This window comes from Eptesicus fuscus, chromosome 14 (genome assembly GCF_027574615.1).
Source record: "Eptesicus fuscus isolate TK198812 chromosome 14, DD_ASM_mEF_20220401, whole genome shotgun sequence".
NCBI classification, from domain to species: domain Eukaryota; kingdom Metazoa; phylum Chordata; class Mammalia; order Chiroptera; family Vespertilionidae; genus Eptesicus; species Eptesicus fuscus.
Genome location: NC_072486.1, coordinates 47,082,467 through 47,110,263, shown reverse-complemented (window position 1 = coordinate 47,110,263; position 27,797 = coordinate 47,082,467). Strand labels below are relative to the sequence as shown.

The following is a 27,797-nucleotide window of genomic DNA, read 5'->3' as shown; positions in this document are numbered from 1 at the left end:
GGCGCCACCTGCGACATTTCAAAGACCAACCCTGGTGTGCAAGTGTGAGCTCAAGTTCAAGGAACGGCCAGTCTCTGCGTCGCAATGACAAGTTTGCTCTCCTGGAAAGGACATGACACTAAGCAAAAAAGCCAGTCTGGAATGAACAAACACTGCCTGGTTCCTCCAGTATGAAGTCTCTAAGGCCATCAGAATCACAGAAACAGAAGGAGGAAGGAGGTTGCGGGGCTGGGGGAGGGGAGGGAAGTCGTGTCTCACGGCATGGAGTTCCAGTGTTGCAAGGAGAACAGGCTCCCAGCTCTTTGCACAACCCTGGGAGCGTGCTTCACACGGCTGAACTGTGCACCTAAAAATGGCTGAGACGGTCCTTTAATGTGTTGGTTACTTTTTGTTTTTTACCACAGTGACATAAAACTTGAAAAAGTCTTGCTCCACGTACAACTTCTTTCTGTCCCAGGAGGCGTTGGGACACCATGGCCTCGCACAAAGCAGGGGCGGTGCGGCCTGGGCCGTGCTCTGCTGCTGGGAGGGAATGCTGGGCCTGGGAAGCAGCGTTCGTCTGAGGCCGGAGCTGCCCCGGCCGGGGATTCAGGGACGCCTCCCGGAAGAGGGGCGAGGGATTGTTACCGGGCGCTGGACAGGCTGCCTCAGGGTGGACAGAGGTTGGGGAGCTGGTGGTGGAACAGTGTCTTCATGGAAGCCCCTAAAGGTGCCCCCGTTTCCGTCCTCAGCGGCAGGAAGCCGCCCACATCGCCCTGAGCCTGAGGAGCCCTCTCTCGGGACCCTCTGCAGCTCCGCTGGGGCCTGCACCCTGGGAGGCGTGTGCCCGTCCCCCCTCACCCGCCTGCCCCTGAGCCGTCACCCTGTGACCTCGCACTAATTCTGAACTTCTGTGCTGCTGTGGCTGCGAAACCGAAACCCACAACCACGTCTAGAAACCTCTTCCTTCTGGGAAAGGCTGTTTATCAGAAAGACCTTGCAGAGCTGGTCCCGCCCTGCTTTCCTGTTTTCCTGGCCGGAGGCCCTTTGCCCCAGCCTCTTTAGGGTTCTGTTTGCCTGAGAGGAACTAGCAGCTGCTGCACCCACCAAGCAATGGAGCAGGCCCGATGTGGAGGCTCTGAGACCCAGGCCGGCCAGGGGACAGGACCAAGGTATGTGTGTAGGGATGGGCCTACACCACCAGGACGCCAACCCCGAGCGGGCAGGAGCCACCTGGAGGGTGCGGTCTCAGGGCCTCTGGGATGGTTCCTCCTTAGTCAGCACTGGTCTCCCCAGCCCGGGGCGTGGGGTGGGGCAGAGGCTCCCCCTTTCTGGGAGGAGGCATATCAGGAGGGGATGCTCCCCTCAAGGCTGGGATGAAGGCCTAGTGGGAGGGGGAGGAAAAGGAAAGTGGACGGGGCCCAATCGTGAGGAATCCCCTGACTTTGGGATTGTGTCAGCAGCAGCCCCCAACCCCCACCCCCCGCCGTACCCCCAGAAGCAGAAAGTTTGGACCCTGGTCTCCCACATTCACTTTTAGAATACCCCCAACCTTCGCACGCTTCAGTTTCTAATACCTGGTCACGGGTGGTGGTGGTGAGTGTTTGCAGAAATAATACTTCCGATTTCACGTACATTTAAGGCACCTGGCTCATCCCATGAACGCTTCCACCCCTCCCGATGACTGACCTGTGGGCTGGACTGAGTCCTCCCTGGCCCAGCTCTGGAGGCCTCCCTGACCAGGGGTGTGAACTGCCTGGGGAGGGGGAATTCCTGCATGTCAGGAATCCCGGAATCCCTGCCTGGATGCCTGAAGCCACGTCCCCCTCCGCTAACTCCTGAGAAGAAGGTGGAGGCTGGGAAAGCTTTCTGCCTTTTTTTTTCTCTCTGTTGCTCTGCTGGGGTCTCCAGAGGGCCTGGGAGATGATCAGAGGGAAATGTGGGTTGTAAAGGTGAGAGTGAGAGAGGAGGGAGTTTTGATTTCCTTTTGTCCATAAAAGTATTTTCTATATTTCTATATGCTTGGGAGAAAATGGTATAGGCTGGGCAATCGTATGGAGAGGGAGGGAGGGAGAGAGAGAGAGAGAGAGAGAGAGAGAGAGCGAGCGCCTGAGGGTGGAGCCTTCCAGGACCCAGTCCTCTCCCCCCATTGACCTCTCCCCCCTCCCCCAAGCACAAGGGAGCAGTTAGGTGTAAATCAGGCTTCCTGGGCTGGAAAGAGTTCAGCAACATCATTTGGTCACACGATGCTGGGAAACCATGTAAAACAGTGATGCTTACTTGGTGAAGAAATCCCTTTCTCCTTCACACCTGCTGGATGTCTCTGCTTATTTACCCACCGGTGCTTTTTGTTGCTGTTGTTAATCCTCACCCGAGGATGTTTTTCCATTGATTTTCAGAGACAATGGAAGGGATGGGGAGAGACAGAGAGAGAAAGATCCATGTGTTTTCTCCCACATGCAGGGGTTGAGCCTGTAACCAAGGTACGTACCCTTGACTGGAATTGAACCCGGGCCCTTCAGTCCTCAGGCCAACACTCTCCACTGAGCCAAACCAGCTAGGGCTGCACTGGTGCGTTTTAAAAATTAATGCACGAAAATAATACCACTTCACTAGCTTGGGATACAACATACAGTTAGTTCTCTTATTAGTCGAAGTAATATCACTTCAGTCTCCCTCTGTGCTTGTAAAAACTTTTTTTTTTCTTTCCTCACATGCCACTCATGATCACTCATTTAACACCATCTATTGAGCATGTACAGGAATGAGAAAGAGTGGGTTTACAGTTGTGAGTATGCAAAAAATAAGAGTTTTTTCTTGTATGATTATTGATGGATTATTGTATTACTAGAGACCTGGTGCATGAAATTTGTGCACTGGTAGGGTCCCTAGTCCTGGCCAGCGATTAGGGCCAATAGGGGCCTTCCTTTGTTCCGTGCCCCCTCCTGGTGGTCAGTGCACATCATAGCGAGTTGTTGAATTCCTGGTCGGTCGAACTCCTGATGGGATAATTTGCATATTAGCCTTATATAGGATTTTAATTTTAAAAATTTTTTACTGATCTCAGAGAGGAAGGAGAGGGAGAGAGAGAACATCAATGATGAGAGAGGATCATTGATTGGTTGCCTCCTGCATGCCCTCCACTGGGGATCCAGCCTGCAACCTGGCCATGTGCCCTGACTGGGAATTGAACCCTGACCTGGTTCAGGGGTTGATGCTCAAGCACTGAGCAACCCTGGTCAGGGAGGTATTATTTTCAATACGAACAACTGTAAACCCACTTTGGCCCCACCCTGTACTGTATGGCAGGCCCCATATTAGGGCCCAGGGACACAGAACAAGACAGGTTTGGTCTCTGCTCTCATGGAGTTTCATACTAGGGGCGGTGGAGAGAAAATTAGAAAGTAGACAATAAATAATATAGATGGAAATAAAGGAGACTAAGGAGTTAGGGGAAGGGTTTCTTTATATAGCCGTGTGTCCGGGCAAGAAGGTGCTCTTAGAAGAGTCCCTCAGTGATGGACTTAGGCTACAAAGAAATCTAGTTCTCGGAGTAACAGCCCTGAGGTGTGGTTTTCAGGCTGAGGTGGACGTTGAGTCACCTAAGAGGGGTCCAGAGGGTTCTAGAGAAAAGCTCAGGCCTCTGTTTGTGGCCCCGATGAGCAGTTCCTCACCCCCGACCAGTTGCTCGTCTTCCTGGTGGGGCTGCGTGAAGGAGGGCTGACACACGGCCTTCCCCCCCTTATCTGATCCCTTCCTCACAGTGAGCTTTCTCCCTTCAGCAGGCCACTGGCAGCACCCCCTGCCCCCCTCACAGGTTTGTGATGATTTCATTAAAAGAGGATTCACCAAAACCAATATCTTAGTGTCTTTTTGTTTGGGGCCACAAAGTGTTTACACTCCAAGCTTTATCCTATATAATAAAGAGGTAATATGCAAATTGACCCTCACACCCTCACACAAGATGGCCACCCCCTTGTGGTCAAAAATAGCTGCCATGAGAGGGTAGTTGTGGGTGATCAGGCCAGCAGGGAAGGACAGTTGGGGGGGACCAGGCCTACAGGGGAGGGCAGTTGTGGGGGCCCAGGCCTGCAGGGGAGGGCAGTTGGGGGGGACAGGCCTGCAGGGGAGGGCAGTTAGGGGTTACCAGACCAGCAGGAGAGGGCAATAGGGGCGACAGGGCTGGCAGGGGAGGGCAGTTGGGGGTGACTGGGATGGCAGGGGAGCACTTAGGTGTAAATCAGGCTTGCAGGGGAGTGGTTAGGAGGTGATCAGGCTGGCCGGCAGGCGAGCAGTTGGGAGCCAGCAGTCCCAGATTGTGAGTAGGATGTCGAACATCCCCCAAGGGGTCCCAGATTGGAGAGGGTGCAGGCTTGGCTGAGGGACACTCTCCCTCCCCCAGTGCACACATACACCCCCCCTCTCTGTACGCATTTTGTGCACCGGGCCTCTAGTATCTTAATAAAATTAGGGAGGGATGAGAGGCTAGGGTATTCCTAGGTGTTTAGCAATGGCATAGATTACTTTTTGACATGTTCCTGCTCTATTAGATAAAACTATTTTCATAAATAATAATGAAATGAAATGATTACATTTTATCTTTGCCCTTACTGAACAAAAATAGTCCAATTGTAATTGGTCTTCCTTTTAACAGTTTAACATTTTTTTAAGACTTTCTTAATATATTATTCTTTTTTCAATTACAGTTTACATTCAATATGATTATTATTATTACACTAGAGGCCCAGTGCACAAAATGCGTACACAGAGGCGGGTGTATGTGTCCCTCAACCTGGCCTGCACCCTCTCCAATCTGGGACATCCCTCTCACAATCCAGGACAGTTGGCTCCCAACCACTCGCCTGCCTGCCTGCCTGATTGCTCCTAACCACTTCTTCCTGCCAGACTAATCACCTCCTAACCACTCCCCTGCCAGCCTGATTGATGCCTAACTGCTCCCCTGCTGGCCCAATTGCCCCTAACTTCCCTCCCCTGTTGGCCTGGTCACCCCCAACTGCACTCCCCTGCTGACCTGATTGCCCACAACTGCCCTCCCCTGCTGGTCATCTTGTGGCAGCCATCTTTGACCACATGGGGGCAGCCATCTTGTGTGTTGGAGTGATGGTAAATTTGCATATTACCCTTTTATTAGATAGGATTTTTTCAAGTTTATATGTTATTTAATTTAGTACATTAAATGCAGAAGCTTTCATGCTAATGTACTTAAATTCTTGATTCTAGAGCACACACCAAGATATTTTTAAAAAATTCTTTATTGTTTAAAGTATTACATGAGTCTCCTTTTCCCCACCATTGACCTCTCCCCCCGCCCCCAAGCACAAGCCTTCACCCCCTTACTGTCTGTGTCCATTGGTTTTGCTCATATTCATGCATACAAGTCCTTTGGTTGATCTCTTACCCCTCACCCCCTGCCTTCCCTCACAGGTGGTACAGTCTGTTAGATGCTTCTATGTCTCTGGTTCTATTTTTGTTCATCAGTTTACTAGTATGTTGTTCAATATATTCCACAAATGAGTGAGATCATGTGATATTTATCTTTCTCTGACTGACTTATTTCGCTTAGCATAATGCTCTCCAGTTCCATTCATGCTGTTGCCATTGGTCAGAATTCCTTCTTTTTTACATCACTGTGGAAATCTATTGTATAGATGTTCCACAGTTTTCTAATCCACTCGTCTGCTGATGGACACTTAGGCTGTTTCTAAATCTGAGCTATTGTAAATTGTGCCGCTATAAACATAGGGGTGCATATATCCTTTTTGATTGGTGTTTCTGTTTTCTTGGGATACATTCCTAGAAGTGGGATCACTGGGTCAAATAGAAGTTCCATTTTTAATTTTTTGAGGAAATGCCATACTGTTCTCCACAGTGGCTGCAGGGGAGGGGCTGCATTCCCTCCAGCAGTGCACAAGGGTTCCTTTTTCTCCACATCCTCTCCAGCACTTGTCATTTGTTGATTTGTTGATGATAGCCATTCTGACAGGTGTGAGATGGTATCTCATTGTTTTGATCTGCATCTCTTGGATGATTTGTGACTTTGAGCATGTTTTCATATGTCTCTTGGCTTTCTGAATGTCCTCTTTCGAAAAGTGTCTATTTAGGTCCTTTGCCCATATTTTGATTGGATTGTTTATCTTCCTTTTGTTAAGTTGTATGAGTTCTCTGTAAATTTTCTTGATCAAACTCTTATCTGAAATAGCATTGGCTATTATGTCCTCCCATTCAGTGGGCTTTCTTGTTGTTTTGTTATTACATATTTTTTAATCCTTACCTGTGAACATGCTTAGAGAGAGGAAGGGAGAAAGAGAGAAACATCTATTGATTGCCTTCTGTACGTGCCCCAATCAGAGATTGAACCCCAAACCTGGGCAGGGCCCTGACAGAGAGTCGACCTGGCAACCTTTCGGTGCACAGGACGATGCTCAACCAACTGAGCCACTTCGGCCAGGCCGTTCAATATTATTTTGTATTGGTTTCAGGTGTACAGCATAGTGGTTTGACAATCATATACTTTACAAGACACTGTTCTCTTAAAAGGTATGAACTATTAAATAACAAGGGCTTTTCTCATTCTTCACTTTCTTCAGCTGCATTTTTTGTTCAAGGCAAAAACCATCTTCTTGATCATAAGCAAGTATTTATCAAATGCCTTCTCTATGTTGTTTGTAGATACCAAGGTGATCAGATCAGGATAAGTCTCCATTCTGGTGGAATTTGCCCTTTAGTGGTGGGGAGATAAGAAGGAAAGTGATAAGCAAGTTAACACACAATGTGAAAGATCATAGCAGTGGGTGCTGGGCAGAAAAATAGAGCAGGGTGAAGGGGACTGGGAGTGCTGGTGATGTGTGGGGGCTGGGGCAGGGGAGGGGGAGCGGGAGGGGAGGTCTTAGGTACAGGGTGACTGAAGGCCTTCGGTGCCACAGGGACGATGCAGGAGAGACCTATTGGAAGTGAACCTGCCTTACACAAGTCCGGGGACTTGCTCAGATGAGCAGCCAGCAAAAAACCCCCGAAGTCGCATGTTTGGGAACAGCAGGAAGGCTGATGTGACAAAGCCAGGTGGAGAGGGGTGGGCCTGAGGTCAGGGAGGCAGCCAGGGCCGGAATTGGGTGGGGTCTTGGACCACTATAAAGCCTTTGCCTATTACTTTGAGTGGGTGGGAAGCCGTTGGTGGACTTTGGACTGATAAGTGATATCTGTCTTGTTTTAGTCTCTGGGAGAAGGTTGGAAGCTGAGAGACCAGAGATAATGTTATTGCCAGAGTCCAGAAAAGAGCTGATGACCAGTTTAATCTGGAAAAATGAGGAAATTTTTTTTTTTATTTTATTATTATTTTTCAATTTTTTTATTGAGGTATTATATGTGTACATATCTTACCATTGCCACCAAATGAGGAAAGTCTTGACATGGAGGTGACTTTAAGTGGTGTGCCACACCAGCACGGCCAAGGGTGAACCTGAGAGGGGGCGGCTGAAAGGCTTAGAAAAGACAGGCAAGAGAATGAAAGCTGGGTCTCTGTGGGACTCTGCTTCTCTGAGACAGTGACCACGCCCACAAGCCGTGTCTTTATTTTATAGCAGAGGCCACGAGGCAAAGTAAGGGCGTGATCAAGATGTTTACAACATTCTCGTGGGTTTCAATCCTACTCAACTACATGCACCTGAACTCTATCAAGCCTACATTACTCAGGCATGAGGGGCCACACATTCGGACCATAAGTTCAAGCTTACAACTACTATAGCTGTTGGCTGTAATTGTGCTGGGAGGGCCCTGCCCTCCAAGCTGGGACTTGCACGTGGCAAAGAGAGGACTGTGCCCTCCCATCAGCCCAAGGCTTGACCCTGTCCAAACTCTGTAGCTGCTCCCCACAAAGTGGAGTGGCGAAGAATGGGAAGGAATCTGCCAGGAGGACCAGAGGAGAGGGGTGCAGGGAAGGGCATGCTGGGCATTCTGGGGATCTGGAGCTGAGGTGGCAGATGCGAGGTGGGGTCCCTGACTGTGAAAAGCACCCACAGTTACATGCTACTTGCTCTTTTCAAGCCCACACAAAACATTTACAAAAATTTTATTGGGCCAAAAAGTAAATCTCAGCCAATGACAAATATTTTATACAGATGTTCTCTGAACACAGTCCACTAGCATTAAGAATAAATAAAAAAGATAGTTTCCCAATATATTTTTAAATTTAATAATCACTTCTCTTAATTATGGACCAAAAAGAAATCATAGTTGATTTGAAATTAGAGCATATTTAAAACCGACCAACAAGAAGAATGAAGGGAACAACACTATGAAGATGTCAGTTCTTTTCGAACTGAGCTACAAATTCAATCAATGGCATTTAAAATTCCAATAGGAATTCCTAAAGAAAATGTCTACTGATTTTAAAAGCCCTCTGGAAGATTAAAAAGCCAAGAAACAGTGAGACAATTCTGAGCTAAAGCAAGGAAGGTGTTGGGACTGCTCCATCAGGTCACTGAGACCTATTTAAAAGTTAGACTGATTAAGTCATATTGGTTTTAGTAATGAAGACATTGTGGTTCAGGAATAGACTGAGAGTTCAGTGGACATAGCGGAGAACCTGGACATATGGGCACCTGGTATCTGATGGGTGGACTGCTCAGTAGACGATGCTGCGAAACTTGGCTCTTTCTGCAGATTCTGACTCAGTTAAGAATGCTAATTTTCACCTAAAGGTGCTTCTCAGACTTGCATTTCATGGAAACCACCTGGAAACTGTTGAAATACAGATTCTGATTTAGCAGGTCTGGGGCGGGGCCTGAGATTCTGCATTTCTCATGCGAACCCAGTTGTTTGCAATCTGGGAGTCATCCTTAGAGTAGCAACAGCTTAAATTGTAGGCGTATTAAGTGTTTATTTAACAAAGAGCTGGTTTGAGGGAGATCTGGCAGCTTAGTGATGTCATCAGGGACCCTTTATCTTTCTGCTCCGCCCTCCTTCGGCTTGAATGGTGCATGTTGACTTTTGTTTTCTTATTTGTTACCTCATTGCCCCATGATGGCAGCTGCAACTCCAGACATCACATTTAAGTTCCATGCCAAAGAAAGGGGAGAGTGATAATAGGAGCCCTCTGCTGGAGTCTGTCCCTGTCATCAAGAAAACAATAGCATTTTCAGCCCTGGCTGGGTAGCTCCGTTGGTTAGAGCATGGTCTCTGTACACCAAGGTTGTGGGTTTGATCTCCCGTCAGGATACATGCAAGAAGCAACCAATAAATACATAAATAAGTGGAACTACAAATCAATGTTTCTCTCTCTCAAATCAATAATAATAATAATAGTAATAATAGTAATAAAGAACATGGCATTTTCAGAAGGTCCAAGCAAATGTTCCCTCAACTGTCACCAACTAGATCTGGGTTACTTGGACACCCCTATTTGGAAGGTTGGCTGAGAGACTGAGTGTACTAGTGTCTTGTTGCTGCTGTAACACTTTGCGACAAACGTAGTCACTAAACCTCATAGCGGAGAACCTGGACATATGGGCACCTGGTATCTGATGGGTGGACTGCTCAGTAGACGATGCTGCGAAACTTGGCTCTTCCGCAGATTCTGACTCAGTTAAGAATGCTAATTTTCACCTAAAGGTGCTTCTCAGACTTGCATTTCATGGAAACCACCTGGAAACTGTTGAAATACAGATTCTGATTTAGCAGGTCTGGGGCGGGGCCTGAGATTCTGCATTTCTCATGCGAACCCAGTTGTTTGCAATCTGGGAGTCATCCTTAGAGTAGCAACAGCTTAAATTGTAGGCGTATTAAGTGTTTATTTAACAAAGAGCTGGTTTGAGGGAGATCTGGCAGCTTAGTGATGTCATCAGGGACCCTTTATCTTTCTGCTCCGCCCTCCTTCGGCTTGAATGGTGCATGTTGACTTTTGTTTTCTTATTTGTTACCTCATTGCCCCATGATGGCAGCTGCAACTCCAGACATCACATTTAAGTTCCATGCCAAAGAAAGGGGAGAGTGATAATAGGAGCCCTCTGCTGGAGTCTGTCCCTGTCATCAAGAAAACAATAGCATTTTCAGCCCTGGCTGGGTAGCTCCGTTGGTTAGAGCATGGTCTCTGTACACCAAGGTTGTGGGTTTGATCTCCCATCAGGATACATGCAAGAAGCAACCAATAAATACATAAATAAGTGGAACTACAAATCAATGTTTCTCTCTCTCAAATCAATAATAATAATAATAGTAATAATAGTAATAAAGAACATGGCATTTTCAGAAGGTCCAAGCAAATGTTCCCTCAACTGTCACCAACTAGATCTGGGTTACATGGACACCCCTATTTGGAAGGTTGGCTGAGAGACTGAGTGTATTAGTGTCTTGCTGCTGCTGTAACACATTGCGACAAACGTAGTCACTAAACCTCCCACCCCCGACAAATTTATTATTTTACAGTTTTGGGGGTTGGACGTCTTAAAATCAAGGCATTGAGCAGGACTGTGATCCTTCTAAGGCCTCTATGGGAGAATCTGTTTCCTGGACTTTCCCAGCTTGAGGAGTCAGCCTCTGTCATCAAAGCCAGCAGGATAGCATTTTCACATTTCACTCTCTGATCCTCCCAACTCTGTTTTCACATCTTTTTCTCACTCTGACTCTCTGTCTCCTTCTTATAAGGGCCACTTATAATGTGCTTACACTGGGCCCACCTGGATGATCCAAGATTCTCTCTCCGTAACCAGACAACCAATGGGTCCAGGCTGCCAATTAAGCAGAGACAGGGTTGAATCATAAATGAGCAGTTATTCCAATAATGCTGGCAGTATGGGAGAGCAGCAGGTCATCCACAAAGATCTGCTCTACTCCTCCCCATAAGCCAGCTGCTTATACTGGGTAGAAGGACAAAGATCACATAGGAAGGTAGGAATTACAGGCATGGGAAAGCAGGCAGCATATAATGGTTATAGGCTACAGGGAATGTGGGCTGGGGGTGGGGTGTTGCAGAGGGTGGGTGCTTCCAGGACCAGATTGTCTCAGCACATGGTTGTTAATCTAGGCAGTTCTCTGAAAAGGAGGGTGGACTGCATTCTGACGTTAACTCCCATGTCCCAGGGTGTACAACTCTCAGTGAGGTTAGAATGTGCTTTCTCTAATCAGAACAGAACAATCTCGATTAACAGAGCATGGTTAATATTTCTTATAATTATAGCTAATTCCCAATATTCTATTTCTGCCCCTAACATCTCCACCTGAAGATCCCTTTTACATTGGCAAAGTCCCTTTTACCACTAAAGGTAATGAAGTCACAGATTCTGGGATTAGTACATCAGCACATGGCGGGGGGTGGGGGTGGGGGAAGGGGCAGGCATTATTCTCTCTGTCACAGAGAATATCCGGTTTCTCCCAGCATGTAAGTGGGTAATGTGTGTAAAGAAGGGGCTTGTCAGTTTAGCCCATCTACAGTGTTTGACATTTTATCAACGTGGATTTATTTCAAAAACAAGCGTGCAGAGAAGATCCTAGTAAACATGATTCCTTGTTCTAGTCTAGTCTGTGTCTAGCACTTCAGTAGCCTAAATGCTCAGGGGGAACATTTGAGTCAAAGAGAACACACGGCTATGGCTGGTGTGGCTCAGTGGGTTGGGCATCGTGCCATGCACCAAAAGGTTGCTGGTTCAATACTGAGTCAGGGGACATGCCCGGGTTGCAAACTCGATACCCAATAGGGGGCATGTAGGAGGCAGCTGATCGATGTTTCCCTTTCACATCAGTGTTTCTCTCTCTCTCCCTCTCCCTTCCTCTCTCTCTGAAAATCAATAAAAATCTTAAAAAGAGAAAGAACACATTTTCTTGCTGTTCCTCTGTTTACTCGGCATGTGAGTTGAACCTTGATGTGTTGCTCTTTGTTCCAACAGGACCAGCAGGAGCCGGTGTCAGGAGGACGCTCAGGGCTGCTCCTGGGGGCCCCTGAGGCTTCTCCTCTTAGGGAAGCATGGGGCAGGAAAAAGTGCCACAGGAAACACTATTCTGGGCAAAAAGGTGTTCCTGTCCAGATTCAGTGAGCGGATGGTGACGGAAACGTGCCAGAGAGAGAGTGGAACCGTGAGAGGGGAGGAGGTTGTGGTCATCGACACCCCCAACCTTTTCTCCTCAACAGCTTGTGTCAAAGACAAGCAAGGAACCATTGAACACTGCTTGAAGCTTTCTGCCCCCAGCCTGCATGTCCTGCTTCTGGTGATCCCCATTGGCCACTGTAACAAGGAGGACAATGAGACAATCGAGGGCATCCAGAAGGTGTTTGGAGCGGAAGTCTGGAGGTACATCATTATCATCTTCACTCGGAAGGATGATTTGGGTGACGACTCCATGCAAGAGTACCTTCAAGGCGACACATTGCTTGGAGAGTTGGTTGAACACTGTGGAAGCCGCTACTGTACGTTCAACAACAAGGCAGGTGAGGCTGAGCGGCACAGCCAGGTGGGAGAGCTGCTCCGCAGGGTCAAGCATTTGGTGGATAAGAATGGAGAACCCTATCCCGTGAATTTCAACGATGAAGGCAATGGATTCCAGGTGAGAATTCTCATTAAGGTCTCCCAGGATCTCTGTGTTGTTAGAAAGAGTGGGATGAAGATGGGCAGAGAAATGTGAAAAGGTTCATAGGCCTTGTTTAAGGGGATATCCTACCTTATAATAGAGAAACATGCAAATTGACTGCACCTCCGCTATGCCCATGATTGGGCGGGCGAGAGGCTGGGGGGCGGGACTCCGGGGGCCTATCCGGCCGTTGAGAAGATCAAGATGGCGGTGCCCGATCCTCTTAGTTCCGGGGGTCCCTGGGGCGATCGCCAACCTGGGGGGGCATGGCCGGGCCCAGCCAGCTGCTCCCCGGGGTCCCCGGGGAGATCGCCAACCTGGGCGGGCGTGGCCGGGCCCAGCCAGGGAGATCGGCAACCTGGGGGGGGGCATGGCCGGCCCGTCCAGCCGCTCCCTGGGGTCCCTGGGGAGATCGGCACCCTGGGGAGGTGAGGCGGGACTCGCCCAGCTGCTCCCAGGGTCCCTAGGAACATTGCAGGCATGTGGTTGCTGAGACCCAGACCAGGCCTCTGGCCACAGATTCATAGCTTTGCGGAGGCCTAGGGCAGGGATCTGCCTCATCTGCAGAGAGACAGAGGCTCTCCAGTGCCCCCAAGACGTGGGTGGGCCCAGCCAGGGATCAAGGGGCATGGAAGGACTCCTGGCAGAGGGGCAAGGACCCTCACCCCTGAGGCGGGGGTTGAGGGATGGTGCCACCTCAGTGGAGGGGTGCTGCACTTCAGGGTACTGGACTGACTGATGTGATTCAGAGAAGCTCCCAGTGCTAATAGGCCTCGCTCAGGCGGCCTTCACACTTCAGAGGCAGTGACTCCTGCTCCTGCCTTGACCCAAAAGCAAGCTCGGGACATCCTGCCCCATAGCAGAGCATGCCTAGGCAGTGAGTGGGAAGCCTTCCACCTGCTTCGGAGAAGGGGGGGCAGTAAAGAATGGGGGGAGAGGAAAGAATGTGGAGTATCTGCAATGAAGAGGTGCTTGAGAAAGAGGCTGGGAAGTCTGACTGGAAGGTTTGTTCTGTTTGCTGGGCCGCTGCCCCTTAGGAAGCGCAAAGAGCATGGCTCTGAGGGCTTCCTGTGTGCTGAGTCAAGTTCCACAGCCAACTGGAATTGGCCTCAGTTTCCTGGTCTGTAAAATGGATTAAGCGTGTCCCAGTGCCTTCACTGAGCTTTGATGGCCAATTGAGATACTATATAAAGAAAATGAGGGAAGAAGTGAGAAAGAAAAGGAAGGACGAGCAACACAAAAGAAAGACTGAAAGGAACCTGTAAACCCATTGTCACTTAAATAGGGAATATAGTCAATAGTGTTGTAATGATGGTATGATGCCAGGTGGGTACTAGAAATATCGGGGAACACTTTGTAAAGTATATGATTGTCTAACCACTATTCTGTAACTAATATAAAACCTGAAACCAATACAAAATGATGTTGAATGTAAAGAAATGAAAATTGGAGTGAAATTTTTATAAATTTCAAAGTTTAAATAAAAGCTGTAAAGGAAGGAAGGGGAGAATAAAAAGTGTTTTTCATTTTGCCACTTCATTAAAAAGACAGTTGTCTTTATATGGTGCTTTTATACTTTTCTAAGTCATTATCTCATTTTAATTTCCGGGCAACTTAAAGACAAGATAAGTATTCCCTCCACTATTCAAAGAAAGGAAATCTTGGTGTCTGGTCCTAATGATTCAATCGTCAAGCCTTATTGTAAAGCAGGGTTAGTAAAACTTTCTGTGCAGGGTCATATCTATACTAATAAAGCCTTGGGGGTGATCAGGGGAGGGTATTTGGGGGCAATCAGGCCTGCAGAGGAGCAGTTAGGGGGCAATCAGGCCAGCAATGGAGCAGTTAGGGGGCAATCAGGCAGGTGGTGAGCGGTTAGGAGCCAGAGGTCCCGGATTGTGAGGGGGATGTCCAACTGCAGATCGGGCCTAATCCTGCAGTTGGACATCCCTCGAGGGGTCCCATATTAGAGAGGGTGCAAGCTGGCTGAGGGACACCCTCCCCAGTGCACGAATTTGTGCACCGGGCCTCTAGTCTGTTCATAATCTGGAAAAATGAGGCACCAGATGGTAGGTTACTTTGGATATTAACCTTTGGACTTTATTGGTAAATTAATGGATACATTTAAGTCCCTGCCTGACTTTACCTTCCATAGTTTTGGACACAAATGGCTCATTAGACCCCCTTGGCTTCAATAAAACCATCCTCTTCTCCCCCCTCAACCTCCGCCCACCCCATCTTTTCTGGCCACTCTGGGGATTGCTGAGTCCTCCTCGAATGAACTCTAAAAGTTGGCATCTACAGGGCTTGGTTCTAGCCTGTCCTCAATTCTCTACACTCTCCCTGGGTGATCCCACATTTTACAGCTTTGAGCTCCATCTATTTCTAACAGTTTCCAAATTAGTAGCCCTAGCCCAGGCCTCCTCTGAGTTCTGCCTCCTTTATCCAATTGCTACTTGACATCTCCACTGGGCTCTCTTATAGGACCCCAGACTTACCATGTCCAAACTTTCCGTTTTCCCTCTTAAATCTGTACGATTTCTGTTTTCCTCTCAACTTGGTAAATGATTGTGCTGCCTACTACACTCTTCACACCCAAACCCAGGAGTCAGCTTTGATACACAGCCAGCATCTTCTGCCCAAGAAATCCTGTGGTCATGCACCTGGCACCCACCTGCTTCTCTTCACCTCTACAACCACCACCGGGTACAAGACAGCCTCTTCTCTTGCCTGCACTATTTTACAAATAATCTACTAACAACTTTCCCCTCATTCATTCTTGGGCCTTATACCCCCACCCATTTTACACACAACAGCCAGAGTGACATTTTATTTACTTTTTTTTTTTTTTAACTTGAATGAAGAATGTATTCGGAACTAAGGAATGCAAGCTTTTGCCTCTGAGGAGCTTATGCTTCAACTGGAGTGACTTATGCATAAGAAACAGAGTAATCATTGACTCAGTGTAACTAAGCTTATGTTGGTATAGAGAATTCTATAAATGTAGGTGCTGAAGAAGGTAAAGTGAACAAAAATTCAGCATGGGGACCGTTGGGTTCGAGAGGATCTTCTTAGAGCTGATGGCCATGTGAGAGAGCCAGTACTTACTGAGCAACTACTAAATTCCAGACACGTACATGAACTGGTTTAGTCTTCACAGCAACTCTATGCACAGATGTTCTACAGATGAGGACCCTGAGGCTCACGAGTTCTGAATTATATGTATCCCAGGGACTGTTGTGAGGAGTAAATGAAATGCTTACAAAGTAATTTGCAAATACTTGAAACTGGATAAATGTTCAATAATTATAAGCTGCTATTATTCTGATTGTTATTATTATAAAAGTGTATGATGTTCAAATAAATTATGGAGACATTAAGAATTTAATCATCCAGCCCAGCCGGTGTTGCTCAGTGGTTGAACGTCGACACAGAAACCAGGAGGACACTGGTTCGATTCCCATTCAGGGCACTTGCCTGAGCTGCGGGCTCGATCCCCAGTAAGGGGGTGTGCAGGAGGCAGCCAATTGATGTTTCTTTGTCATGGATGTTTCTATCTCTCTATCCCTCTCCCTTCCTCTTTCTAAAATCAATAACAAATATTTTAGAAAAGGATTTAATAATCCAGAGATGGAGCGAAGATTCCCACTTTTAGGACTCTAGCACCAAGACATAAGAATATATAAAGAATGTGTGGACAAGGACCTTTAACACTGAATATTTTGAAATAGTAAAACCAGAAATAGCCTGTAGTTCTATCAAGAAAGGAAGGATTGCATTAGTTTCAATGGTTGCATATGGAGCTAATTGCATCTACTTGTGTAGATGTGCAGACATGTTAATTATTAAGTTGATTGCAGAACAAAAGAGCCTAACAAGTCCCTCTATGTGTTCATATATGCTTGTATGTATTTGTATAAAGATAGGACAACATAGAAGGATATACAAGTTAACAACTTACTTTTCTGGTGGATTGGAGATGGAAAAAATTATTAAATTTTAGATCATACCTTTGGATTAAAACAAACAAACATGCAAGAGTTTGAGCTGGGCTGTGGAAGGTGGAAAAAGTCTGATAACCAGAGAGGATGAGAGGACCCCAGGGAGAGATGACTAATAGTATCAATGGTTTTGGATAAGGCCAGGTGAGAAAGTAGGAAACTTGGCTGGCATGGAGACTTAACAAAGACAAGGTTAAAATAAAGTACAGGAAGCTTCTAGGGATAGGAGATTCATCAAGATTCTATGTCATTGTTTTCACCTTCTTTTTTTTTATTGTTGTTAATCCTCCCCTGAGAATACTTTTTTCATTGATTTTTAGAGAGAGGAAGGGTGGGGTGGGGGAGAAAGAGAACATCGATGTGAGAGAGACAGCGATTCGTTGCCTCCTGCACACACCCCAGCTAGACCAGGGATTGGGAACCTGCAACCCAGGTATGTGTCCTTGACTGGGAATTGAACCTTGACCCTTCCATGCATGGGCCAATACTCTAACCACTGAGCCACTGGCTAGGGTGTTTTTAACTTCTTTTAGGATTCCATGCCAAATTAAGTTTGGGGAATCAGCATAAGACTTCACCAGGCAGGTGAAGGGGACATCTCTGTCGTCATCTCTATTTGCCCACCTGGATGGGGAAGCTTCCAAATTGTGCTGAATTCATGTTAGAAGAAGCTTCATCTCTACCCTGGGGGATCCAGTGAGGGCAGGAGACATTGGAGAGACATGGGGAGCCTGGTTCCCAATGTCCTCGCTCTGCCTTGTCTCATCACAGACATTACTGAGGTAATTTCTTTCTTGAGGGAGCCCAGAAGTTCTCCTTAAGCCTCTGGATTTTTTCCAGGAATAGCAGAAACCCTGGGAGCCTTTGGGAGGAATTACTGTTAGGAACTGTGGAGAAGTGAAGTTAGAGCTTCAGGAACAATGCCTTGCAGATGGCTTTCCTGGGTCTGCTTTGAGAGCGAGACCCATCTTGCGTCTGGGAAACCTGTTGAGTCAGCAGCAGCAGTAGGATCTCAAGACTGACTGACTTTGTGGACAAGTCTATAATGACCAGGAAGGACCACGACCATGGCCTTGATTTAACCACATCCTGATCATCCAGTTATTCTGAATTATATACTTGTGTCTCCATTTGTTTACTTTGTGAAAAGAAGAGTTTAGATGTGTGTACATAATTTCTCCCCTTTATTTTCTAGGAGTGTGTGAGAGAAGCTACCTCTCAGGAGGGGGATGATCCACATGGTAAGGTGATCCTTAAAAGAATGTGAAGGTCATATAGACATTCCTTTGAGTGTGTTATGCATCAAAGTGATAAGTCAGAGCAAAAGTGTACCCTGGAGACCTAGTTCATGTCAATGCTTACAACCTGTTCTTTTAGGGAACTATTAACCCTTTTGAGAAGGTGTAGCACCAGCAAAGGTCCTGTACCTGGTGTGGGTGTCCCTGACCTCTGCAATGTTACAACGCTGGGCTTGACTGCTGTGCTGAGTTGGCCGCTCCTTACTGGCCCTAGATCTAGCACTACCCAATTTTTGACTCCTCCGAGGAAAGCAGAAATCCCTCCCTCATAGATAGCACTAACTTGCAGAATTCAGTGATGCAGCTCAGTATCCTTGTATTGATTGCCATTAGTGATGTATACTATACTCTGCACATGCCAGTACATCCAGAGCTACCTCATTGTGTAGTAGATGCAATTTGGTCTGTAGGATGGGCATATATAACTAATTCAACCATCTCTTCATTGATATACTTTCCAGTTATTTTTTTATTTTTTTATAAGGGTTTTTTTTTAAATGAATCTTTATTGTTCAGATTACAATTGTTTCTCCTTTTTTTTCTTTTTCTTATCTGTGAAGCTCTTTATCTGCCCTTCAATTCTGAATGATAACTTTGCTGGGTAGAGTAGTCTTGGTTGTAGGTTCCTGCTATTCATCACTTTGAATATTTCTTGCCACTCCCGTCTGGCCTGCATGGTTTCTGTTGAGAAATTAGCTGATAATCGTATGGGAGCTCCCTTGTAGGTAACTAACTGTTTTTCTCTTGCTGCTTGTAAGATTCTCTCTTTGTCTTTTGCTCTTGGCATTTTAATTATGATGTGTCTTGGTGTGGTCCTCTTTGGATTCCTTTTGTTTGGGGTTCTGTGCGCTTCCTGGACTCGTAAGTCTATTTCTTTCATCAGGTGGGGGAAGTTTTCGTTCATTATTTCTTCAAATAGGTTTTCAGCATCTTGCTCTCTCTCTTCTTCTGGTACCCCCATAATTCTGATGTTGGTTCGCTTGAAGTTGTCCCAGAGGCTTCTTACACTATCTTCAACTTTCTGAATTCTCTTCTCTTCATGCTTCTCTGGAGGCGTGTCCTTGGCCTCTTTGTATTCCAAATCTTTGAGTTGATTCTTGCAATCCTCTAGTCTGCTTTTGGGTCTCTGTATAATATTTTTTATCTCAGTCAGTGTATGTTTAATTTCTAGTTGGTCCTTTTTCATATCCTCAAGGGTCTCATTGAATTTATCGGCCTTTTCCATGAAATTCTTGAAAAACCTTATAACCGTGGTTTTGAACTCTATGTCCAGTCGCTTGTTTTCCTCCATTTCTTTGGTTTGTGATCTGTTTCCTTGCCTTCTCATATTCTCTGCTTCCCTGAGTTGGTAAGGTAGTTTTGTGTACTAGTTGTCCTATTGGTTCAACGGGTCAGCCTCCCAGTTACTTGAGGTGGACACTCTTGGTGTACCCTTGTGTACTGTGTGTTCCCCAGCAGGAGCTACAGCAAGGGCTAGTTTTCTCCTCCTTTGCTTGGGCAGTTTTGGAGCAGTCTGACTGGAACTGCAGTTAATTTGGTTGAGCTGCCACAGAACAGGCCATTTATATGCAAAAGCCGCTGTGTGGATCCTGGGCCTCAGGGCGGGGCGGGGTCTCAGGGCGTCACTAGGCTGGGGCGTGGCCAACGGCGATGGCTGCCGTCAGCCGTCTCTGCCTTTCCCGTTTCCAAGTCCCTGCGCCCCACGCTCCAGCGCAGTAAACAATGATTGCTGGGCGCACCTCTGCAAAAAAGTCACTCTCACTTTCCAACCCAATGGCCGAGAGTCCAGCTTCTCCCCGTAGGTGTCTGGGTCCCCCGAGTGTCCCCAGAAACTGGATTTCAGAGTGATCGGGAGCTTGTCTCCCTGCGGGTTGAAGAAAAGCCGCGCACCCAGCCGCCCGCCGCCGGCCCGATTCGTGTGCCTCCGTACCTCAGCTTTTCAGCGATTGTGCTCCTTTCTGTTCTTAGTTGTCAGTCTTCCACTCAGCCAGCTTTCCCGTGGTTCTGGGTGGTAGATGTTTTTGTCTTTTAGTTGTGTTTTTGAAATTTTTGTGAGGCAGCAGATTAGTTGTTTAACTATGCCGCCATCTTGGTTCCTCCTTTCCAGTTATTTTTTGGCCAGCTCTGTGAAAGAACTGAATATTCACAACAAAAAACCCCAACACACACACACACACACACACACACACACACACACACACACACACACCACACAGAACACAAACACAAATAAAGAAAGAAAGGAAAAAAGAAAAAAGAACTGAATATTCAGCACTAAATACAATAGATGAGCTCCCTGTCCCCCCTCCAAATTTCCCAAAATAATAATTAAAATGAAAATTTTATTAATGATAAAGTTGCAGTTGACATGTGCTTAAAAATTACATGTAATATATATTAATCATTCAATCCTCTTAGTATATAATATAGAATCCTTGTACCAACCTTATAAAGAAGATATTATCATCATCCTCATTTTATAGATGAATGAACTTAGCCACAGATATTTAAGGACAGGCAGCAGTAGGGATTTAAAATTCTGTCGACGCCTTGCAGCCAAGGTCCCCAGGGGCATACCTGTTAGGAATAAAACTGGGTTTATTGACTGTGGCCATGAGGGAATAGCACATGACGAGGAACCAAGGGGTATTTCAGAATGAGGTGTTGAAAAGGACTTCAAAAAATGTTTTTATTGATTTTTAGAGAGAGAGAGAGAAAAGGAGAGGGAGAGAGAAACATCAATGATGAGAGAGAAATATTGATCAGCTGCCTCCTGCATGCCCCCTCCTGGGGATCAAACTGAAACCTGGGCGTGTGCCCTGACTGGGAATCAAACCAGTGACCTCTTGGTGCATGGATGATGCTCAACCAGGCAGGCAGAAAGGACTTTTTATAGGATGTAGGCTAGTGAGAGGTGATCTTGGGGAAAGTAGTAATTTTCCGAAGGCAACTTTCCAAGGACGTGTAGTCACTGCATTTCAGCTGCTTCCTTTAAATGCCACATTACTCCCCTCCCAGATTTGTCATGCAGAGATGGAGTGACAGTCCACCTGGATGGCGCCCTGGATAGCAGAGCCACAGTGACTATCCCTGGATTTGCCGACTCTGCCATTTGCTCAGCACGTAAGTGTGGTGTTGACCTTGGATCATAGGAGAAGTGGTGGGAACAGGGCATGTGTGGAGAGAGAGTTTTGCAGTTCAGGTTTTTACAGCAACTTATTGAGGTATAATTTACATAGAGTCAATACAACTCAATGACTTTTACACTTCTACACATACTCGACCACCATCTAGATAAAGATATGGCACATTTCCAGCTCCTTACAAGTTCTCACTGCCCTCCCCTAAGAGACTTTTACCAATGTCAGTTAACCTTGTCTGTTCTTGAACTTTATATAATGTACTCATATGGCATGTAATTTTGTGTTTGGCTTCTTTTAATTAGCATGTTTTGGAGATCTAGCCATGTTGCATATCAGTTCATTCATTTGTTTTCTTTACTTTTTTAATTGCTGAGTTGTATTTTATTTTATAAATATACCACTCAGAGTTATTTTATTGTTATTATTATTTTAAAGAAGAGTTTATTGATTTTTAGAGGGAGAGGAAGGGGAGAGAAAGCAACATCAATGTGAGAGCAATGCATCCATCGGCTGCCTCCTGTATGCCCCCTACTGGGGATTGAGCCTTCTTCAATCCAGGCATGTACCCTTGACCTGAAATTGAATGAGCAACCTCTGTTGCAGGGGATGACACCAAACCAACTGAGATACACTGGCCAGGGCCACTCACGGTTATTTTAAAGTCAGATTCTCCCTGGTCCTGCCTTAGCCCATGGACTTCATGTCCCAGTACTTACCTTTGGTAGCAAAATGAGAGGAATGCTAAGGATCAAGGCCAGTGAAAGCCAAGTTTAACATTTTCATGTTCCTGGGCAATCTCAAGCCCTTGACATACATCTTCATTTGTTCATGGCCCCTTTTGTGGCTCTTACTTTGATGGGTAGCTTCTGGCCAGGACTAGAGTTCTATTGGGTCAGAGCACTGATGTCATTTTCTATAAAAACTGACAAGGAAGAGAAGCGATCAAACTTGTTCCTGTCGTTGTGTCCAACTATAAGAAGAGACTTGGAATCTGTCCCTTTGTCCTCTAGGGGAGCAGCTGCAGGCCATGGGATATGAGCCGAACCCTGTGATGTCAGAACTAAAGGTCCTGCTCGTGGGGAAGCGTGGCGTTGGAAAAAGCACAGTCGGGAACAGCCTTCTGGGGAAGCGAGTCTTTGAGACCAAATTCAGTGACCACTCAGTAACCAAGACGTTTAAGTCTGAGAGCAGAATCTGGAGAGGGAGGAAAATTTTGTTCATTGATGGTCCAGACTTATTTTCTTTAAATGACTTTAAATCAGACCTTCGGGAACATGCCCCTCAGGGTCCCCATGCCTTCCTGCTGGTGACCCCATTGGGCTCCGTCACTGAGAAATATGAAGTGATTCTGAACACCATCCAAAAAAGTTTTGAAGATGAATTAGCTAAGTATATGATTGTGCTCCTCACAAGGAAAGAAGATCTAGGGGATCAGACAGTAGGCACATTTTTAACCAGCAATGAAGACCTCTGTAAGCTTGTTGAGAAATGTGAAAACCGATACAGCATCTCCAACTACAGAGCAACAGAACAAGAGGAACAATGCCAGGTGGATGAGCTCCTGCAAAAAATTGTGAAAATGGTGCAACAGAATGGAGACAAGCCTTGCAACTTCAAAAAGGAAGGTAAGGGAAACATTTTATATATGCTTTAAAAAAGCAGATATAGGCTATATGGGAACTTTAGATTTTCTGAAGGGCATAGAGAAGATAAAAAGGACAGGTCCACGCTACTAACTCTTCTTTTTTTCCTTTCTTCTATTTAACTAAACTTAGTTGCTTTTCCTTGCATACTGTGCTGACCTGATCTTTAATTCTTTCATGAGCCAGGCCTCATCTCTCCAACTGGATGGTGAGGGCCTTGAAGGAAGGAGTTGACCTTTTCCAGCCTCTTGTTTTTGGTACCGTTTCCAACCTCTGTTGCCCAGGGCTCAGCACTTAGGGTGGTGATGAGATAGCTCTTGACCATTGGTTTACTTTCTCTTTCTTTGTCTTAAATTCAATACTCTCTCTCTCTCTCTCTCTCTCTCTCTCTCTCTCTCTCTCTCTTTCTTTAAAAAGAGTTTTTTTTTTCTTTTTTAAATTTCAGAGAGAGGAAGGGAAAGGGAGAGAGAGATAGAAACATCAATGGTGAGAGAGAGAGTCATCGATTGACTGCCTCCTGCATGCCCCTTACTGGGGATTGAGCCTGCAATCCGGGCATGTGCCCTTGACCTGAAATTGAATGAGTAACCTCTGGTTTATGGATGACACCCAATCAACTGAAATATACTGGCCAGGGCCACTCACGATTATTTTAAAGTCAGATTCTCCCTGGTCCTGCCTTAGCCCATGGACTTCATGTCCCAGTACTTACCTTTGGTAGCAAAATGAGAGGAATGCTAAGGATCAAGGCCAGTGAAAGCCAAGGTTAACATTTTCATGTTCCTGGGCAATCTCAAGCCCTTGACATACATCTTCATTTGTTCATGGCCCCTTTTGTGGCTCTTACTTTGATGGGTAGCTTCTGGCCAGGACTAGAGTTCTATTGGGTCAGAGCACTGATGTCATTTTCTATAAAAACTGACAAGGAAGAGAAGCGATCAAACTTGTCCCCGTCGTTGTGTCCAACTATAAGAAGAGACTTGGAATCTGTCCCTTTGTCCTCTAGGGGAGCAGCTGCAGGCCATGGGATATGAGCCGAACCCTGTGATGTCAGAACTAAAGGTCCTGCTCGTGGGGAAGCGTGGCGTTGGAAAAAGCACAGTCGGGAACAGCCTTCTGGGGAAGCGAGTCTTTGAGACCAAATTCAGTGACCACTCAGTAACCAAGACGTTTAAGTCTGAGAGCAGAATCTGGAGAGGGAGGAAAATTTTGTTCATTGATGGTCCAGACTTATTTTCTTTAAATGACTTTAAATTAGACCTTTGGCAACATGCCCCTCAGGGTCCCCATGCCTTCCTGCTGGTGACTCCATTGGGCTCCGTCACTGAGAAATATGAAGTGATTCTGAACACCATCCAAAAAAGTTTTGAAGATGAATTAGCTAAGTATATGATTGTGCTCCTCACAAGGAAAGAAGATCTAGGGGATCAGACAGTAGGCACATTTTTAACCAGCAATGAAGACCTCTGTAAGCTTGTTGAGAAATGTGAAAACCGATACAGCATCTCCAACTACAGAGCAACAGAACAAGAGGAACAATGCCAGGTGGATGAGCTCCTGCAAAAAATTGTGAAAATGGTGCAACAGAATGGAGACAAGCCTTGCAACTTCAAAAAGGAAGGTAAGGGAACATTTTATATATGCTTTAAAAAAGCAGATATAGGCTATATGGGAACTTTAGATTTTCTGAAGGGCATAGAGAAGATAAAAAGGACAGGTCCATGCTACTGACTAACTCTTCTCTTTTTCCTTTCTTCTATTTAACTAAACTTAGTTGCTTTTCCTTGCATACTGTGCTGACCTGGTCTTTAATTCTTTCATGAGCCAGGCCTCATCTCTCCAACTGGATGGTGAGGGCCTTGAAGGAAGGAGTTGACCTTTTCCAGCCTCTTGTTTTTGGTACCGTTTCCAACCTCTGTGGCCCAGGGCTCAGCACTTAGGGTTGGTGATGAGATAGCTCTTGACCATTGGTTTACTTTCTCTTTCTTTGTCTTAAACTCAATACACACACACACACACTCTCTCTCTCTCTCTCTCTCTCTCTCTCTCTTTCCCTCCCTTTCTTTAAAAAGAGTTTTTTTTTTTTTTTTTTTAATTTCAGAGAGAGGAAGGGAAAGGGAGAGAGAGATAGAAACATCAATGGTGAGAGAGAGAGAGTCATCGATTGACTGCCTCCTGCATGCCCCTTACTGGGGATTGAGCCTTCAATCCAGGCATGTGCCTTGATCTGGGATAGAACTGTGATCTCCTGGTTCATGGGTTTATACTCAACCACTGAGCCACACCTGCCAGGCTCTCTTGCTCCCTTTCTTGACTTTGTTTACTCTCTTGCTTCTTTACTCTTCTCTCTGTTGGAGAGGGGAGGCCATTTTGACGGAACAAGAACTGGGAGCCTGAATGCTCATGATGGGTGGGCCCCACATGGCTATAGATGGGATTTATTTATTAGCCTAGCCACACAGCCCTATCTACTGCTGAAACAGAAGTTCCCATGCACTAAGTGCTATGCATTTTATTGACCTGAGCTGAGATCCTTCCAGCCCAGCATGACTCATCCCATTCTCTTGTGCTTTAAATGTGCTCACCTGGGAAGAACATCAGATCTAAAGGAGCATATCTGTTCATTGAGCCATTTCTTATTCCTCATGGAGGGCCAGGTGTTGGGGAGCTTCCTGAAGAAGTACAGCCCTAGCTGGTTTGGCTCAGTGGATAGAGTGTCGGTATGAGGACTGAAGGGTCCCGGGTTCAATTCTGGTCAAGGACACATGCCTGGGTTGTGGGTTCGATCCCCAGTAGGGCACATGCAGAAGGCAGCTGATCAATGATTCTCTCTCATCATTGATGTTTCTATCTCTTTCTCCCTCTCCCTTTCTCTCTGAAATCAATAAAAAAAAATCCTATATAATAAAGAGGTAATATGCAAATGGTCGTTACACCGGGACGCATAACGACCAACAGCAGGAGGGCGGAGAGCTATGAGCAGCCAGCTGAGGCAAGCGGCAGCAAGCTACTCTCGCATGGATTTGTGCACAGGCTACCAGTATATATATATAAAAGAAGTACAGACATGTGGGAATGTCAGGAGAGGCTGTGTGGAGGGAGCCCAATTTGAAATGGGCTTTGGAGAATGGGTTGAGTTTGGATGGCTAAGCAGAAACTTGGAAGACATTCCAGAGAGAGTACACTAGCAATCTGAAGTGAAGAGGTAGGACTAAGTATGCCACATGTGAGGGAACATCAGGGAGTGGTCTTGATGGATATGGAGGAGTCACACCTCTAGGTAAAGTGGGATTGGGAGTTTACAGAGGCCCTTGAGAACCACACCCCTGAGGGTATGGAAGCAGGATTGAAACACATGACAGATATGGGGTTGTCGGGAGACTTTATTCATCCTGTAAGCATAAGATTGTGGCTTTGGAATAAGCAATTCAATAATTTCCCCTGGTGGGGAGAGCACAGGGTGGGCTTTCCTTTCTCCTTGTTTTGAGGTGGATATTCGTAATTTGGGGAGAAGGCCATGACTGAGGAAAAGTGTGAAGCTACCTGAATGGAAGAGAGAGATCACGGTACAAGTGCAAAGTCATAAAGAACCCCCCAGTGATACACATCGCATTACTCCTGTAATTCCATCTGTTGGGAAATTTATTCTCCATCACTGATACCACATAACAGTATTAGTGGGTACTCATTATTATAACCACGAGGTCCCTTTTTTTGTTATTGTTACTCCTCACCCAAGGATATTTTCCATTGATTTTTAAAGAGAGTGGAGTGGGGCAGGGGGTGGGGATGGAGGAGAGAGAAACATCAATGTGAGAGAGACACGTTGATTGATTGCCTCCCACATGCACCCCACCTGGGGCATGGATTGACCTGCAACCTGGGTACATGCCCTTGACTGGAAATCGAACCTGAGACCCTTTGTTGTGCAGGCCAGTGCTCTAACCACTGAAAAACACAGGCCAGGGCACCACGAGATGCCTTTTGACATCAATGAAAGACACAGTTAAAATGAATGTGGTTGCAATGAGAAGTGCTCCATCTGGTAATCCACAGGTGGTACGTGTAGTTGCTTTTTCACAAAAGGTAATTCTATGGAATAATTTTTCAAATACACCCAGGAGGTTTTGCTTCAGTTACCATTAGTCGCCAGTGGGAAGACAGAGTCACAGCAGGAACAGAAGACAGAGATGAGATGAGTAGACTGGACCCAGGTGAGTAGGTGAGGAGTAACAAAGCACTCACAGGTGCCAGGGAGCCAGAGAAGTGACCTGAAAGAGGGGCAGATTGAGAGACAGGACAGTAGCATGTCAGTGGGTGAGCGCGGGGCAGGGACTGTGGTCCAAGTCCTGCTTCGGAGTTCACTGTGTGCCTGGAGGAGGCCGTCCCCGTGCTCAGGGCTGGGGCTGCTCTGGGAAAGCGGCCCTGTCGCTCCCTGAGTGTCCTGGGCTGCAATGTGTGGCATCGCTTTGAAAGGCGCACCCAGGTCAGCCCAGGGTCATGACTCTCTCCTGCTTTCCTCCGACAGAGGCCCTGCGCATTGTCCTCGTGGGGCGGAGCGGGACTGGGAAGAGTGCCACCGGGAACTCCATCCTCGGGAGTCCCACCTTCCCCTCTCAGCTCTGGGCCCAGCCGGTCACCACGCGGTGCCTGACAAGCAAGAGGACGGTGGCGGTGCAGGACGTGGTGGTGGTGGACACTCCTGACCTCTGCCAGCCGGGTGGATGGATCCGAGAGGACGTCCGAAACTATGTGTCCAGAGATGAAAGGAACACGGTTCTAGTCCTGGTGCTCCAGCTCGGACGGTTCACGGCCCAGGACAGAGAGGTGGTGAGGACACTGAAGTCCCTCAGAAATAATGTTATGAAAAACATGATTGTGCTTTTCACTCGGAAGGAAGACTTGGGGGGTGAGGACATTAAAGATTACTGCAAAAGCACAGATAATGCATATCTTAAAGATACCATTAAAAAGTGTGGGGGGCGAGTTTGTGCTTTTAATAACAAAGAAACTGGCCAAGCTATGGAAGACCAGGTAACAAACCTTTTGAAAATGGCCAATGAGCTGATACGTAACCGTAAAGGGTGCCGTGTCCACGGTCCAGCTCCATTCTCATGTAGTCTCCGCACTTCAGGTTACCACTGGGTTCCAAGATGGTGA

General features: G+C 46.6%; 1 protein-coding gene across 1 annotated transcript; it reads left to right on the top strand.

Moving 5' to 3' along the window:
* The first annotated feature begins 1,074 nt into the window (after positions 1 to 1,074).
* Positions 1,075 to 27,797, top strand: GIMAP8 (GTPase, IMAP family member 8). Its single transcript, XM_054726624.1, has 7 exons — positions 1,075 to 1,151; positions 11,877 to 12,531; positions 17,749 to 17,794; positions 20,870 to 20,974; positions 22,005 to 22,619; positions 23,644 to 24,258; positions 27,166 to 27,797. Exons 1-7 carry the CDS (start codon positions 1,093 to 1,095, stop codon positions 27,795 to 27,797), a joined length of 2,727 nt encoding a protein of 908 aa, XP_054582599.1. The 5' UTR covers positions 1,075 to 1,092.

What these genes read in the sequence shown, in the direction of transcription:
- GIMAP8 (XM_054726624.1), top strand. Translation starts at nt 1,093, where the DNA reads ATGGAGCAGGCCCGATGTGGAGGCTCTGAGACCCAGGCCGGCCAGGGG. An exon ending in GGCCAGGGGACAGGACCAAG is followed by an intron (nt 1,152 to 11,876) that starts GTATGTGTGTAG and finishes TTGTTCCAACAG; the next exon opens with GACCAGCAGGAGCCGGTGTC. An exon ending in TTGCAACTTCAAAAAGGAAG is followed by an intron (nt 24,259 to 27,165) that starts GTAAGGGAACAT and finishes TTCCTCCGACAG; the next exon opens with AGGCCCTGCGCATTGTCCTC.